We start from the raw sequence: 17,507 nt of genomic DNA, 5'->3' as shown, positions 1-17,507 counted from the left end.
TGTATTTATGTGTTTTATGTTTTCCCACTGTGTATTGCTAATTTGCTATATCATATTGGCTAAGTGGTCAAGGTCAAAATCTGAAAGAGTCCAGTAGAGTAGACAGACAATGAAATATTTGTACAATGTGTACAATATGAGTTAAAAATAAAAATTACTTACGAAATAATAAATTTAAAAATTCTTATTCAGTTATTTCACATCAAATTTTAAATTTCAAATTCTCCAATTTTAAATTTCAAATTTTTAAAAAATCCAGTTAGTTATTTCAAAAAATAACTATCTGCAATCGGCAACCACCCCACCTTCATCAATAATAATTTCATTTCACCATCGCTATTTGGTTTGCCACACGCCACTCACCCTTAATAAAAATAACTATCCACTTACGGATAAAAATAATTATCCGCATACCTAATGAATTGAACATCTAATATATTTTAATTATATATAACTAAACTCAATCCAATCAAAATAATCATCTACATAAAAATAAAATAATTATCCGCATACCTACTAAAATGGCCATTCTAAATTGACCATTAAAATAGAAGAAGAAGATGAATAAATAGAAAAAAACTATTATTGTGGTGAAACATAATTTTGAAGGACTAGTCATAACAAAAGCAGTTGTGAAGCATAGGACTCAAATAATGAAAAAGCTAACCATGCTTGGATCCGAAGAAGAAGAGCATGCTGGTATCATCCATGAGAAGAGACTTGAAGGAATGGGATAAAGCGAAGCCAGTTTGGAAAAGAGGCACGAAAATAGCGACAGCAACGTTAGGCTGAGCATCGGAGGGCAAGGCGCATCGGGCTGACCGGCGGAGGTGAGGACGGTGTCGGCGGAAGGATGCGGCGGCCTCGGTATGGCCGGAGAAATTCAGTGACGCAAGGTAAGAACCGGAGAAGATGACGGTCAATTTTGAACGTAGATTAGAAATAACCGTACATAGTGTGAATGAATTTAAATATTAATCTTAATTTTAAAATTTTAAATTAAATAATTAATTAATGATCTAATTTTAATTTTATATTTTTTTTAATTTATTATACACATTGTACACAATTAATACTGATTCCCAATACTCTCCCAATCTGAAATACCACTCAATTTTTATATTTTTCTTTTAAAGATTTTTTAAATTAATTTTTTTAATATTTTAAATTAATTATATTAGTCTTTTTGTCGCTTTCGTTATTTACAACATTAAAATTTGTTGATGTGACATATTAAATAATAACACTACACTGACCACAACATACATATAACCGTTCTAATTAGCTGCTAACATGATAAATTTATATAATTAAATCAAATCAATTTCAAAGTAAAAATAATCTTGAGGTATTAAAATTCCTCAATTTAAAGTTGATTTAATTTAATTTCATAAATTATTGTATTAATAGCCAATTAGGACATCAGGTATATACTATGATGTTACTTAATGTGTAATATAAGCAAATTCTAATGTTATGAGCAACAAAAGTGATAGAAAGAATAATATAATCAATTTAAATTTTTTAAAAGATAAATTTAATTAAAAAAATCTTTTGATGAATAATTTAAAAAATTTATATTTTTTTCGTAATAAATTTTACCATTTACTTCTATTATATTTGTAGGTATTCATATGGCTATAATGACTAATGAAATTGCTTGGATTGGAATTAGATTGGGGTAGTTAGCTTGCCTTTGTGGTCCTGCTTCTTCTCACTCTGCACCTAACTAAACAATTTATTCACTTGCTACTTGCTACGTGCTACATTTGTATGTAGCGCCAAGTAGATTTAAAATTATTGCATGGAGGCAGAGGTAGGTATAACTAACTGAAGCATCTTCATAGTCATTTTATCTAGTTGAACAAAGTGTCTCTATTACTGATGATATCATTAATAAAGCTTGCATTTTAGCTTACAGTAAAGAATTATCAAAACATTGGATTTGTCCTTCTATTTTATATAAATTAGAGTAATCAAATAGTTTATTCAAAGTGAAACGTAGGGCTAAATGGCTAATAATATAAATAACTTAATCAGTCTTCACTCTTTCAGCTAATTTATTTAGAAAAAAATTTGAGAGCAAATTTTTTTAAACCAATATTAAACTAAAAACTTGTGTTTGAATTTTTCTTTTGTCTAAAAGGAAAAATTCCTAATTAAACCAATTAGTCACCCGTGACACAAAATTATGACAAAAAAAAAACCAATTTAGTCGTGTAATAATGATTGGTAGTATAATCAATATGTGAAACTAAAATAAACATTCCATGATTCCATCCTCAACCAACAAAAACAAATTAAATATAACTATCTAATTTTAAAATTCGTACAGGACCAAAGCTTTCCTACTTATAATATATGAATACTGACACAAATATAAGACACGATATTAAATACGTAGACACATAAATTTTAAATTTTTATAAGACACATGAACACATAAAATGACTTTGTAAGAAAAAATATCATGTGATAAAATTACTTCTTTAAAAAGCTTAAATTAATAAAAAAAACACATAAAATGATTATGTCTTTAACAATATTAGCCAAAATTAGAGAAAGTAAGTTAGAGATTATGCCGTTATCACTCTACCGTGGAGAAGTGGTTGGGCTATTATTAAGTTAGCTATCGAGTATCGACACACTAGTCCCCTGTATAATGACTAAAAAGAGAAATATCTCACTCTATCTAGCTTCATCTTCTCTCTCTTTCTAGTACCTATCATACCTTCACTATCAGTTGTTTCCATAGCTTAGCTGCTTTTAGCTCCCATCACGTGTGGGTGTGTTTCTTTTTCTCACATTTTTTTTTGGGATGTGATAATCCACATTCATTTATTTGTTTGAATAATAGTGCGCTGGGGATGCCACCATCTTCACGAATGGAGAGAGATCATGCAGGCTTTAACTGCGGGCTTTTCTTTTTATCTCAATTCTCACCAAACGAAGATGGACTACATAAGCACCGTACAGATATTGACTTATATAAAATGAAAATGCTATCGTACATTACAATTCTGAAAATGAAATCAGCCAAGAAAAAACACTATACATAAATTTGATATGCGCATTTACAACTGATCCTATAGATAAAAGACAATCTTTCAACAGCTCACAACATGTATGTTCAAACCGAGTCACCAAGCAATGAATCTCTAAAGCATACCCCACGAGCTAGCCCTTTTTCGAGTGTAGTGTGTAAACCGTATAACTAACTGGTGGACGCCACAATCAAATATGAAATATGTGTGTGGTGAAATATAAACCACCAAACGCGTCTTTGCAATATAGCAATGCTCTCCAGTCCTTAGCAAAGAAGGGAAATTGCATTTGCGCTCCCGCATACTAGTGCCTTTACAAGCAAAGCACTACCTAGTTGCTACCATACAAGTAACACAGCCACGATCGTCCAACTTACAATACTGTATTCTTTAGAAAGGGGCAATCCAAGAAAGAACCTTAACCCAAAAAAATTGTTTATGATGATTGCAATGGACAATGAGGGTCATCGCGGACCCTCATGGGCTTCCAGTTCGATTCTTCCTTGATTTGTCTTAGAGCAACAAAATGCAATGCATCACTCTGTGCCTGATAAATGTGACAGCCCCATGGATACGATTCAGGTGCAGACCAAACCTTCTGCTCTTCAAATTCTGTTTCCTCCACTAATGACTCGGCAACACAGTATACAAGATCAGGCTCTGGTTCCATATGAGCAGCAACAGCAACACATCCTGGAGAAACAAACCCATCTGGAGCCCTTGGGTGCCAAATTGATACTGGACTGACATAATCCTCTGAACAGTTTCGCCACACCTGCGGAAGGCATCAATCCTTTGTTAGGCGAAAAATGTAAATAGATACCAAATTTGATCCGGTCCACCATCATAGTGCAAGCATTGTGGGAAGAACAAAAAACATAGTCAAACTCATTGTTCTTTATAAGATGACATTTGAACAATAAGATCGTGTCTGATTCAACTGACAAATTACAAATATGCAGAACAATAGAGAAGTGCACTGAAATCAATGTCATCTCTACTATAGTACATCCACTGGTATCGTCTGAAAATGTGCAAGAAAATACCAACTGATACGGAAACTAATTTAAAAATTAAGAAAAAACGTATCTGCTATTGGTTGAAAAGCATTTAGGGAAAACTGATTTAACTTCGTTGTACATAAAAATTTGGCCACAAATTTCCACTCATAACATCTTGGTTAGCTGGAAAAAAAAAATTGCCAGGCTCATTAATTATAGTCTTACCAGGTCATACCCCATCGGGAGAGCAAAATGTCCATCAACCTTGCGGTAAATGGCAGCTACATTTGGAGGATGGATGCCACCACGAGCTATATCCCCAATATATGTGTATCTGGAAACATAAAATTGATTTTGCATTACAAATACTTGCATAAAGGCACATCTTTTGTGCATTGCTTATCGTAACAAAAATGGATTTCATAATTCCACATGGCTTAATCCGAATCCTTAATGCTTGTAGAACGGTTACATCAATAGAAATGGCAGAGAACGTTTCACTTTTGCTTCAATTCATAGGAAGCGTGAGGGAATCTGATCAGTTCAGGGGGTGAGGACGGATGGGGACAGGGAATAATGTGTGAAAATGAGATGGATCATTACCCGTCAGGACACACAGGCCTCCAAATGCTACATATTCCACCATCTTGTGAGACCTGAAACATAAGATGGCTTGTTAGACTTGAAAAAAAAAAAAACACTACTTAGTTTTATGACCTCCTAAACAAATGCATACTTGAGAGATATTAATATCAGGATTGTGTAAAGGAGAATATTAAAGAACCTGTTTTCTGCATAACGAGCAACGGGTTTTGTATTCCTGTTCACTGCTCCAGATTTTTGTAAAAGTAATGCTGTGTTTAACAAACCGTCTATCATCAGATGTTGCATTATGTGATGAAATATCTCTTGAACTGATAATGCCTTTGTTAGATGTACGAGGTTCTCTATTATCCACTTCACTCCAGGCAAAATGTACATGCCTTTGGCTTGAAGGAACCTGGAAGTAGGAATAAATAATTCTGTCAAAATTTCTATTCCACTTCCTGAAATGAATGTTTGTATTATCACTTACTTTCAGAACCAAGCTCTTCATATCAGCTTGATATGCCTTCCATGTTCTACGCACCACTGAACATATTTTAACAGCTTGGGGTTCTATTCCTTCAAATTCTTCCACACTATTACATTTTATCACTCGAGCAAACTTTTCAGATCTCCGGAAGTGTCTCAGGTGTAGGATTAAGTGAGAAGGTTGGCTGCTACCAGCTTTTGCCAATTCCAGTGCCATCAACTCATCCCAAGGCACATCAAACATGATTTTACACGGTCTTTTGTCCATCTTGTCAGGAGCAAGACACTAGATAGAAGGGGAAAATCAATTAAGTTACTCTCTAGATGAGAGAACAAACCGTATGAATAAAGTACCTTGAACTAACCTGCAGCAGAATGACTCGTTTATTGGTAACTAAAACAATTCTCTGGTGAGGAACAATAAAATGTTCTTCATAATAATCAGACAATGCAAATTTTGAAGGTTCCTTGAAAATCTCAGTACAGCCAAAGTGCCGACTTGCCTCTCCAAGGTAAAGCACCATCTAAAATCCAGAAAACAAAAAATGAGAAAGAACGCATATATAAAGTATTGCACAATATATAGTACATAAAATTTACAGTTAATGACACAGAAGCTTTAAAAACAAACAACAAAAGCAATTGGATGTGGTAGGCATCTACACCAGACTCAACTTTGATATGCATATTGGTGCACACCTTGTAAGTGGACACCGGATGCTCTTCTTCTCACATAACACGTCTCTAATTTCACAAAAAGAAAAAAAAAAAGAAAGAAAGAAAGCAAGCTTCATACCAATTTGTTGCTACATATACATTACATGATTGCAAGGGAAGGAAATACCCTCGCCCTCCTAAAATTATTTCTTGTAACCTTGAAATAGGCTACGAGGCCAATGTTTTGCATCACAGTTACCAAGTATCTCGTTAGTGAAACTTCTTTCTTGTGTCTTGATACAGTAGTCAATAAATTCAATCATCAGATCAAAGCCTTAGCAGCTATTACGGTGACAGGAGGGAGCTCATTTTTTATGTATTGATAATGTAACTTCCTCAAGAAGTTCTGCTTAAACACGAGATTAGCAGCTATATAAACAAAAATATAAAGCGGAAGATCACCACTCTGCCCAAAAAAAATATCGCACACACGAGAGAGAGAGAAAAATAAACCCACAAACTTGAAATGGTTTTCAAGGTGATGTAGTTCACATTAATGGTGCCTTTTCTTAGTAAATTTCATTTTTGAGGTCATTTAGATCACATTTAGAGAAGTTATGGAGTTAAGAACACTCACAGTAAAGCAACTAATTAACGCACCTGCCCAGTAGCTTCTTTCTCACAATATTCTGTAAGTACTCCGTTTGCACGTATAGCCCGAGGATTTCTAATTCTGTGGAAGGTGGTCTTGTTGTTGAAAACCTCCAAGCATTTGGAACAACTTGCACCAATTCCATCAACAGTCAATGAGAAAAAATCTAGTGCCCCACTTACTGGCTGCACAATAAAACCTAAAAAGGCACGCCCAAGCCCATGAGCCAATCCTATGAGACCATTTTGTCGGGCACTCTCCACAGGCTTCCTCACTACACCAGAGACCCCAAAGGCAACACCTTGGGCAAGAGCTTCTGTTCCTTGAAGAATCCCATCGCCAACCCCAGTGATTCTCCTTGATCTAACCTGTCACAAGGAAGTTAACATTAGATTGCATGGTATTACAAAACCAAAAAATTAAGATAATAAAAAAAAATAAGAAAGAAGAAATTAGAATAAAGATGCTTACCTGCTTTGCCCGTAATTGCAGAAACTGTCCATCTGTGGAAAGCTCAGCAAACCCTCTACTAAGAGAAGCCAACGTTGAACTTGTCATACCAAGCACATCAACAGAAAATATTAAATGTAAAGGATTATGAATCAAATCTCTCCAAACACGGTTTCCAATGGCGGGAACAATGGAACTCTTCCTCATGAATCTGTCTCTGTGCATCACCCTCCTCAGATGTACCTGAAGGAGGAGGAAAAGAGTGTCATCATTATTAATTTACAGAGTCACCTCATATCTCTGAAAGCCATGGCGTTGGATTGAGGAAAATGTAGCTAAATAATGAAAGGATGAACTGTGGCGTAGACTAAGTTTTTGGACTAAAAGCCAAGTGCATGCATTATGCATTCACAATGAAACAAACATGTTGCAAGTACCACAAGCTGACACAATCCTTGCATTGTGGCCAAAAAAGTTCTTCCTGTTTGGAGTTTTGCTTATGTTCTTCTCAAGGGATTAATTCCAGGAAAGAAGCAGACTGGACAGCTCATTTTCCAAGTTCATCATTCAATCTTTGTTTCCCTCCTTTGTTTTGGAGAACACACTATCCTATCCTAAGTACATATTTCCTCTCTTAAGTAAAAATAAAAAAGGCAGCCCGGTGCACAAGCATCCTGCGTTAACGCAAGATCCAGGGAAGGGCCGCACCCAAAAGGTGTAATTCACACAGTCTAACCATATTATTACATCAGTGGTTGTTTCCACAGCTTGAACCCGTGACCTTGAGATCACACGGAGACAACTCAATTGTTTCTCTGAGGCTCCCCTTCTCTTAAGAAAAGGAAGGAAATTTGACATGATCACATAAAATGTAAAAAGGAATTAGGAGCATATTGAGGTGTCAGTATATCAAGGAGAGAGATGCAAGGTGGTATGTATATATATGTGATGTTTAGTAGGCCATTACGATTTATGGGAACAAATGTTGCTACCTCTTTTATAGTACTTATAAGGGCCCAATCTTGGAAGAAAATATAACTCCCAAAAAGACAAGGGTTAAAAAAAAACCGCATACATCATGTTAACACTTTAATTTTATTGGTATTGATCTCTATTTTACACAACAGTTTCAAGAAAAAAGAAGGGCAAGGAGAATCTAGTGTGAATGACAATCACAATATCAGGCAATGCTCTATGTTAGATTAGATAGCTTACCTGGATCTTGAAGGCGTTACCAACAGCTGAAAGTATAGGACTCCATATGCCCAAGACACCATGAGGTCGTTGTCCTGGTGCAGTCTCCAAGGACAACTTCAACCTTACTTCTGAAACGTCAATTAGGCTGCAAGATTAAAGATGAAGTTAAAAAAATCACACTCTTTTCAACCAAAATCATATAACATATAAATACTAGCATAAATCAATCACTTTTAGTTTTGAGTAGAAGGAGCTATCCCATCTCAAGCTTAACCAGGGCACAACAGCTTATTAAGCCTTGTTCATATTTGCATAATGCTACCTACTGAGGAAACCTCAAACTCCAACAGTAGATACATTTTCCTCCTTTCATAAAAGATCCGATTCATGCAAAAGAAAAGGGGCATTAGATTTAAATAAGCTGTACAGAGCAACCTTGGAATAGTTTGTTTGATGAAGGTATTCATGAAAAAGCCCTTTTTAACCATGGTAAAAAAAAAACAATAAGCTAATCAATACTAAGGGATGCAATTTAACTAATCCAGAAAAAAAGGATTTTGCATGGATTATATTCCAAGTGACTTATTAAAGAGGGCCTTTGTTTGTCCAACCATCTGAATTAACCAAACATCCTTTGCGTGTTGCAATATATATATATATACATATATATATATATATAGACGTGAGTGCACACACAAAATTTGCAATATTGTAAGAGAAAAATTTAGATGTATAGCCTTTCAATGAAGATTAGATTATGAATGCTTTGCCAGCGGACAGCACTGAGCCTGGTTGATGCTGATGAAGGAAATTGGAAGTCCAACAAAAAATATAACTAGCTAGAATATACTTGGAAGTCTCGGCAGAAAAAAATAAAAAATAAAAAATGCAAAGATTTGTAGTTAAGAAGACATAAAAAAGAAGTAAGGTTCTTACTCAAAACGTATCTCTGGATCAACTTCTGTGACAGTTGAACTTTTAGGTAATCGATCCAGCTGCAAATTATTGTAGAAGTCCACAATAGCCCAGATAATAGGTTCATGAATATCAAGTCTCCAGCATTTCTCAGTTACCTATAGTGTCAGTCAAATATAAAGGAATAATAGATAGCCCGATATTTAAATATTTTAGAATATCCAAGATCATGTTTTAGCATCAAATAAGGTAAAACATACCCGTATGTAAACATATGGGTAAACTTGAATACCATCTTTATTCTCATTCTGCATAGTAATTGTCATCTTGAACACTGGGTGTTGCACATCAGGGGATTGCTCTGGTGCCAAGAGCACAGGCATTAATGTTAAAGGAAGCTGATTATCAAGTTGCAAATAACCAAAAATTAGCTTGAACCTGTAAAAGAAGTGTCTGACAATCAATTTCATGAAGCATTCATAATAATCTTACAAAATATGAAATAGAAAACAGAACAACGGTACATAACTACATATGACCACTATGACCTTATAGTTTCTTAGTGCGCAGCTTGTCAAATAAAATTGATAGATTGTCATAAACAGAGGGAACTACCGACCACAAGGTAGAGATCAGAATTCAATATTAAAAAGTAACAGGGTATGCAACATAAAGGTATAGGTCCTATAAAGCAGGAACCCTAGCATAATCAAGTAACACTTAAATTGACAGATAATATTTCAATAGGAAAAGGTCTCAGAGACTCAAAATACTTTACTCATAAAGAAGTTCTACATCCTCCCAACAGAATCCTAAAACATAAGCTAAAACTTGTTTTCCGCAGATATTCAAAATTATTTTTTGTCATATTGTTAGTTCTTAATCAAAATCAATAAAGTATCTTATCTACCCAATAAAAATTAAAATGAAGTGCATAATCAGAACCATAAGTAAAAGATTCAACAAGTATTTATGAACAAACACAAGATTATGCATGCAGCACACAAGCACACTCTTGTGTAGCTTGTCATGCTTACACCAAAAAACTCATAATATTAACATAACCAACCAAGTGTTGTTACCTGCTTGTTCTTCCACCATCATATCCAGTTGAATATGATAAGACGACCCTTTCCAAGTATAAGTAAGAGAGCTCCTTTGGTCTATGGTCTATCATAGAAATTCCAACCACTCCCAATTCGATTAAAATCTCAAAAGGTATAGCACTGTTCTGCATATCGACCTGAACCCCAGAAACCCCCCTATTTCCACCAGCCATTGAACCTCTTATATCTTCATGTGAACTTGACTTCAGGATGCTATCATCTCTGAACCTGGCAGTTATTATATCTCCCCCATCAATGATATCAAATTGCAACCCAAGCTCTGCAGAAGATAATTCGGTCCTTCCGAAATCAACTTTCCATAATGGACTACTATCAACATAACTAAGCTTAGCATCCAAAAAGAGGTCGCCATATGGATCTTCCCAAGAAAAATTTATTGTTGAATGTGGTTGCAAATGAATCCAGGCGTCTTCCCCAAATCCTGACTGTCGAATACTAAGTGGCTTGTCTGTTGTTACAAGAAACTACACGAGAGGCCAAACCCCAAATCATATCCCATAAAAACTTGTTTGTAAAGACAGCAAATGTAGCATGCATGTCTGTTTTTAAATGCACCCATAAGCATGCCCTTACGTGAGTTCCTTTATGTAGCTTGAGGAAAGCCATTATGCCATATATACATATTCCAATTAACTAGATGTATATATTATTACACCAGTGGCATACCTGATGGGACCATCAGTTGATCCGAGGCGGAATACCACAACAAAACGGGATCCTTCTTCATAGCCTCGAATTTCAGTTCTCAAAAATTTAAGAGTACCACCATGTGTTCTTAAAACTAGAGAAAGTGTGTCTTCTCTTGAAATTTGGAGAGGGAATGACCAATCAGTGTCTTCTAGTTTCACCTGAAATAATCAAAATTGTATAATTAGAATTAAACAATAGATTATGGATGACAAGAATTGATAATAACTAATACGATGAGAACAACATCTAAATCACTAATGGTCATCGAATAATGCAGAACTGTATGGCCATGCTTTATTTTGTTAGTATACCTTGAATAATCTCTCATTTGACATACTAAGGTATGGCAGTTCTTGCTCATGTTCACCCACAATTATACAACTCTAATATAATAAATTAATTAGGCCCTATTATTTTTGTTAGTAATACAAAATAGTCTACTTTTACAATGATGCAACCATATTCAGACAGCAACAAAATCCCAATAATTCAAATTTACTCATAATAATACAACACATAACTATACCATTAAAAATTCATAACTTGAAATGTAACAATTTCCCTCCACAAAGAGAAATGTGAATTAAATTAGATCAGGGGAAGGATAATAGAAATTGGGGGATAAGGAATCCCCTCTCAGAAGCAGAAGCAAAAAAACACAAGATTTATCTATAAAGCATAGCTTTATAGTCTCTCAACAAGTCCAACAGGAAAATTACTCTGTAAAGATCATGAGATTTACACGAACTAGATGCTAAGCATCTAATAGTATCCCTTAAAACATGCTTGCCAGAAAATCTTTCATGAAAGTGAGTGCATTATGCTCCAATAAAATAGTCCAAATAGTGGCAAAAGCTGCACATCGCCACAAATATTTTCCCTATTTTCGACTACAGAACCCAACAAACCTAGTAAATAGAAATTGGTCTAGGGTTACAGGGCACACCCAACATTCATAAAAAATGCTAAACATATTGTTCCATAAAGAAAAAGCTATTGGGCAATGCAAAAACAGATGTGAGTTGGACTCTGAATTTGCCTCACACATAACACACATCAGGGGAGATAGCCTTTATGCCTTCGAACCGGCAACAAGTCATTGGTATTAATTCTGTTGCTGCAATATATCAAATATGAACTATAGCCAACCTGGAGTTTTTCAGGTCCATTTCCCCGACACACAAAAGATACCCTTGAGTCAGATGCATGCAGGACCTTTGGTTCATCTTCAGTGCTCAGCTTGATGTATATATCTCGTCCAAGCCTGTTTGTGAAAGTCATAAATGGCCGGACAGATATTACCTGTTCAGACAATTGCAAATACAAGATTATAAAAACTGGACTATGTGGAAACATGTACATAAGTTTGATCATCTGTAACAACCTTTGTTGGAACAGATTGATAGGGACATGGTTTCGTAGAAACAAAAAGCCGCAAGCAATTGCCATCAGCATCGTATGCATATACATCCAACGAGCCATCCTATGCATATAAGAAATTAATTATGAGAAACATCTCTACAATGAATTCTTGCTTCTTAAACAGTTAAATTTATACATTACCATATCTCCAAGAGGAGAAAGATCTTTAACAGGTCCAAAATGTTCATTTCCTGAGTGAGCAATAGCAACTGAGATAGCCAACACATTAAAGTTAAGAGCAGATGCAATTGTGTAGCCATCATATATTTCCTCTTCAGTTATTTCTTCAAGTATCGATGCATTTTTCTTGTTAATCTCAACCTGAGATGTAATCTTTGCCATATGTCTTTTTCCCGACACGACCAGAATCCTAAATGTGAGTGGAGGACATCTTGCTACTCCCAACCAATAAGGAGCATAGACTCTAATTGTTTTAGCCAGCAAGGGGTGTTCAATTTCATAATTCTGTTCCAGAATGATTTGGATAACCCTGTAAAGCAGAGGCATGTAAGACAGGTTTGCTGTAAATTAATATGCCCCTCAAATGTGTATATAAAAAATATTGTCAAACTCAGAATTTTAAGAACAAGGATGCACTAAATAACTGATGTTCTAAGCATCTGAAAAACAAATTGAATATTTACAACCTTCCAGATATTGAGCTTCTCAAACTAACTGTTTTTGATGGAATCCCATGAGGGTGAGATATAAGAACAGCTTCCTGCTCAGAGAGAAAAAAAGGGTGGAACATTAATACCATAACGGCAATGTAACAAAAAAGAAAAGAAAAGAAAAGAAAAGGAACAAAAGCCCGTACATGTATAGGGAGCCAACCCCTCTGAGGAAGCAATGATAAAAACAAAGGGTTCCTAATATCAGCAGCGTATATATGCACAGTTTTTCCTGAGGAAAATACTCCTCTCGAGCATGGAAGAAAGTGGCCACTTGGTTGCATTTCAAGAACAGAATATTCAGCAGCAAGGGGAAGAAAATTGCTGATTAGTAGTGGAGATTTGACTACCAAGCACCAATCCTGAATAGCATCTGAATGCATATCCTTTGCAATCTCAGTTGCTTGTATGCTTACACAGAACCACAACTTGTGGGAGCCATCTGAAGTTCCATGCATCTCACTGCAGCACAATAGTTCTTCCGACTCTGAAAGAGCCGAAACACATAACCTTGAGCATTGCCCCTGCTGACCAGCATCCTGTGGTTGACCAGGTTTGTTGACTACAGAACTCCAATTGTATTCACTGGGATTCGTCGGAGTGAAAGGTCTTAACTTCAAGAAATATTGTACAGATTGTGTCAAGCCAGATAGAGGAAGTGGAAGAGTTTCTCCGGGTTGCAGTAACCCAACAGAAATTTCCTGCACACAATAATCTGCTATTAGCCTCCTGCTTCTTAGCCATCTCCTCTGCCTCGCAGCATTGTGGGAATCATTTGGATCAAAGGATTCAGGCCATCTCAATTTTTCCACATCAGGGGCATAAATCCAGCCATCTGAAGTAATAGTAGTTTTTGTATCCAAATGCCAATCATCAATCCATTCCCAGCCTTGTGGTAGATCAATTCCAGTAAAAACCTGGATTATAGGGAATGAAAAGAAAACAGGACACATGAAATTGCTACACTCATGTTCTTCTATAAAAAAGAACAACCACCACAGCAAAATCACATGGCAATAATTAGCCCTCTAACTTAATCCCAGAAACTAGCTCATAAGGAAAGGAGAACCCAAATACCTATGAAGTCATCTTAAGTGAAACTATATGGACCTACAAAATATTGAGTCTTTGTAAACTGAATTTAAAACATATATTGGTCTTTGTAACAGACTTAAATCTCATAGGGAAAGGGTTACCCAAGCACCAATTGAAGTCATTTGGGATGAAACTTATCTCCAAAGCAATTAAACCAACTTTAAAATAATTATTGGGTTTTATAAACTTTCAACACTTTGAATTTTATACAATGTAAATGAATAAACTTCAATAATCAGATAAATAGTTACTTTATTACATTTCTATTTTATAATAACTTGAGCTACATGTTGTCATGAAATCACTTCTTCCAAAAGTTTAAGCTGATAGGAGGAGACACATAAATGGATATATTTTGTATTTTATAATAACTTGAGCTACATGTTGTCATGAAACCACTTCTTCCAAAAGTTTAAGCTGATAGGACTTGACACATGTATAGTTATATCTCTACATGCACAGCTATCTTCTCAGTCTAGGATTTTCGTTTCATATTAATTTCATGCTAATTTCATATGATGTATCATAGTTGTGCCACTATTTTTTTTACAATTTAATGTTTCACTGCATTAAATTCACATTGGCTTATCATATCCATGTCCTGTATTGTTTTAAGGTCACCAAATTCTGGAACATGAAAACCTTATGCACTATGAGCTAAAAGCATTTTCCTTTGAAATGTTTGTTGAGCTCAATACGCAAGAAAACTGTTCCATCCAAAATACAAAAACTGGAAGAAAAATCAACATATAGATATAGTTATAACATGTAGCTAGTTACTGGCGGGTAATTCTAACCAATATTCTTAATAGAGGCTGGTATAAGGGTTATATTAATGTTTATTCTATTTTGAAATTTCCTATGGATTTGAATTATGATTAGATTTGGACCTAATACCAATTACCACAAAAGCTAATTTAAAGGGAGAGGATTGCGCAAATCAACTACAAAGGGCACTTCAGCTACATGCCTAACTGATATGCGACCTAATGTGAAGCAACCCATATACCACGGATTCTATTTTCCCAAGAACATTTTCTTTTCCAATGTTTAACAGAGAGGTCACAAGAAAGTTACAAGAATTATATGATGATTTTAATTATGGTTTGACCAGCAGGATAAAGGAAGGAGAAGTTGCGCTCATATGCAATAGGAGGAGAAAACTGCTAGGAAACAGTTTCTTATTGAAAGAAAGGCTATAATCAGTCACCTGTTGGGATTTTCCCACTTCTGACATATGCTGCCCTGGAGAACCTGAGCAACTAACCCAACCAACGTCTGGAGTAAACTTTTCAGTCTCATAAAACTCATCTGTATGAACTCTGTTTTTCTCTGGTAGGATAGGTTCAGAGTTATTTGTATCTTTCAGCAAATTCACCTTTTCTGTTGAAGATTTTGGTGCAAGGCATAATTCAAGAATAAAATTTGTGTTGTTACGAACAGAAACAAGAGACCGGATATTCACATATCTGTTACCATCCTTCACACTAACTTCACTGGCAACAACATCATTACCTAACCGCCAACAAGCGGCAGGTGCAGCATAGTTTAGCCTCACAGTAGTCCAAGGACCTTCCTTGCTAGGACTAATTTGAATAAATCCAGATTTACGGCCATCATAATTATTGGGCTGATTAGTATGCTCAACATCAGAGTTGTGCACTAGTATACCACATTGTAATTTTCGTACAGACTTCTCATAATGATTATCCTGAAATTTCTGCATGACATCATTGAGATAAGTACATCGAAGAAAAAAAAGGGGGGGTGGATTGGGGGGAATTCACACACAACACTCACCATGGAGTTGTCTGCAGATAAATCTATCCAGTGCATCTTATTGGCAAAATTATGGACATATGAGAAGTCCTCAATAGTTTTTGCTATCTCGTTCAAGGAAGCCGAAAAAAATCCAACAGGAACACCTGCAAATATGAAAATGAACAAACCAAAAGAATAGAAAAAGGGGGTTGGGGGGTGGGGTATTGAAGGTATGAGCTTTTCAATACCAAATATATATACACACAACATTTAAGTAAATCAAATTATGTGCCATTGTCTAATAGCTTAACAATTTGGGAGAAATACTTTACAACGATTTAAACAAATTTAATGCCACTTAGGTCTGGTTGGAATTTTAAAGAACTACCTTTGCTCATATCTGTAACAATTAATTCCAGAGAGTAGTTATCCTGCAAAAATGAGCAGAAGCGAATGGTGTCAAATGGATGCAAAATAGAAAATATTACAAAAAAAAAAGTGATGGCATGTGTTTGGTAACACAAAATTCATTCGTTTGTGGAAAATAATTCAGGAAAGAAAAGAACTAGAAAATAAGCTTTACCAAGAAAAGATTCAATTAAATACTCATCCGGCAAAAGTAACCACTTACAAGAAAAGATGCAATTAACTACTTATCCAACAAAGGTAACAACTTTTTAATGTTACTCCACTTGAAGGAACCAAAACTTCTCAAGGAAAGCATAGAATTCCCAAAGCATAATGTAAATAACAAGCCGTTAAAAGCAAATAGTTGCAACTTCTTAGCAAGTTCCAAACCACATCCATGAAGCTAACTCAAAATCAAGGGGCATATACCGAATCATATTATGTAAGGAAACAGACACAAAACTTTGCTGGCCATAAGCAAGCCACAATTTCGAAAATTAATTAGAACAGCACCAAAGTCCGACCACGCATTGAAGACACAAAATTACCCAAATTACATATTCCAAATGAGTTTTGCAATTAGGAAATGAAAATGAATGAGTCGGGAATCCCAACACACATGAACTTCAGAAATAATAAATAAGAGCAACTAACAATAACAATTAAATACCAGAGAATCAACTTTGAAGAAAAATATCTCATTCCACTTGACAAACTCCAGATTTGAATCTGATAAATGATGAGCCCTTCTTCCACATGTGCGTGCACTCTGTTGTTGAACTAAAGCATCAGGGGGGAGGCTCTGGTTAGGAGATAGGCGGACAGCCACTGTATATTGCTGGGAATCTGAACCTTCCACTCTGGAAAACTTCATTAGAAATATAAAAAAATTTGCAAGTTAGTGAGGACAAACAGAGCAGTATTGATGTTCAAAAGGACACTGCTATAATTCCACAATCAAATATAAATAATATACTAAAAGAACCAAAACCCTACCTGTGCTGCTGTTATAATGATAGTCACCATTGTTCTAATCTTTCTGCAGAGTTGCCCGTTCAAGTGAGAGTCTAACATATTTTTCGACACAGGAACTTTAACAGCTTTCATATCCCCAGATGGCATCCTAATTATATTTTGGAGACCCCTAGCTTCAGTAGCACGGATAAAAATATCCTGCCCAAGTTTGTTTTGTGGGATTATATAATAATTTCTCCGGTGGAGTGTGTCAATGATAGAGCTTCCAACAGAAGTTGGAGAAAATGCATCCTGTCAGATAACCACATTAACACAAGGTGAAACAAATGAAAAAGTGTAATGAGAAAGTGAAGTACAATGAAAAAGAT

The 17,507-nt window shown here is 35.4% G+C and overlaps 1 protein-coding gene across 1 annotated transcript in view; it reads right to left on the bottom strand.

The window, feature by feature from the left end:
• Nucleotides 1-2,953: 2,953 nt before the first annotated feature.
• Nucleotides 2,954-17,507, bottom strand: part of LOC107487529 (uncharacterized) — a 41,257-nt gene continuing 26,703 nt past the window's right edge. Inside the window, exons 41-63 of the mRNA XM_016108187.3 lie at nt 17,161-17,430; nt 16,835-17,032; nt 16,145-16,187; nt 15,796-15,920; nt 15,206-15,715; nt 13,047-13,817; nt 12,877-12,950; nt 12,371-12,719; nt 12,192-12,290; nt 11,957-12,109; nt 10,773-10,965; nt 10,073-10,565; nt 9,251-9,428; nt 9,012-9,148; nt 8,094-8,220; nt 6,900-7,121; nt 6,437-6,796; nt 5,485-5,643; nt 5,121-5,405; nt 4,830-5,045; nt 4,649-4,701; nt 4,271-4,379; nt 2,954-3,819 (exon numbers count right to left, since the gene is read on the bottom strand). Of these exons, the coding sequence (XP_015963673.1) occupies nt 3,481-3,819; nt 4,271-4,379; nt 4,649-4,701; nt 4,830-5,045; nt 5,121-5,405; nt 5,485-5,643; nt 6,437-6,796; nt 6,900-7,121; nt 8,094-8,220; nt 9,012-9,148; nt 9,251-9,428; nt 10,073-10,565; nt 10,773-10,965; nt 11,957-12,109; nt 12,192-12,290; nt 12,371-12,719; nt 12,877-12,950; nt 13,047-13,817; nt 15,206-15,715; nt 15,796-15,920; nt 16,145-16,187; nt 16,835-17,032; nt 17,161-17,430 (5,463 nt within the window). The 3' untranslated portion in view covers nt 2,954-3,480. The remainder of the gene's footprint in view (nt 3,820-4,270; nt 4,380-4,648; nt 4,702-4,829; nt 5,046-5,120; nt 5,406-5,484; nt 5,644-6,436; nt 6,797-6,899; nt 7,122-8,093; nt 8,221-9,011; nt 9,149-9,250; nt 9,429-10,072; nt 10,566-10,772; nt 10,966-11,956; nt 12,110-12,191; nt 12,291-12,370; nt 12,720-12,876; nt 12,951-13,046; nt 13,818-15,205; nt 15,716-15,795; nt 15,921-16,144; nt 16,188-16,834; nt 17,033-17,160; nt 17,431-17,507) is intronic.

This window comes from Arachis duranensis, chromosome 5 (genome assembly GCF_000817695.3).
Source record: "Arachis duranensis cultivar V14167 chromosome 5, aradu.V14167.gnm2.J7QH, whole genome shotgun sequence".
Lineage (NCBI taxonomy): Eukaryota > Viridiplantae > Streptophyta > Magnoliopsida > Fabales > Fabaceae > Arachis > Arachis duranensis.
The sequence above is the reverse complement of the archived record's forward strand: the minus strand, read 5'-3'. Positions and strand labels throughout refer to the sequence as shown.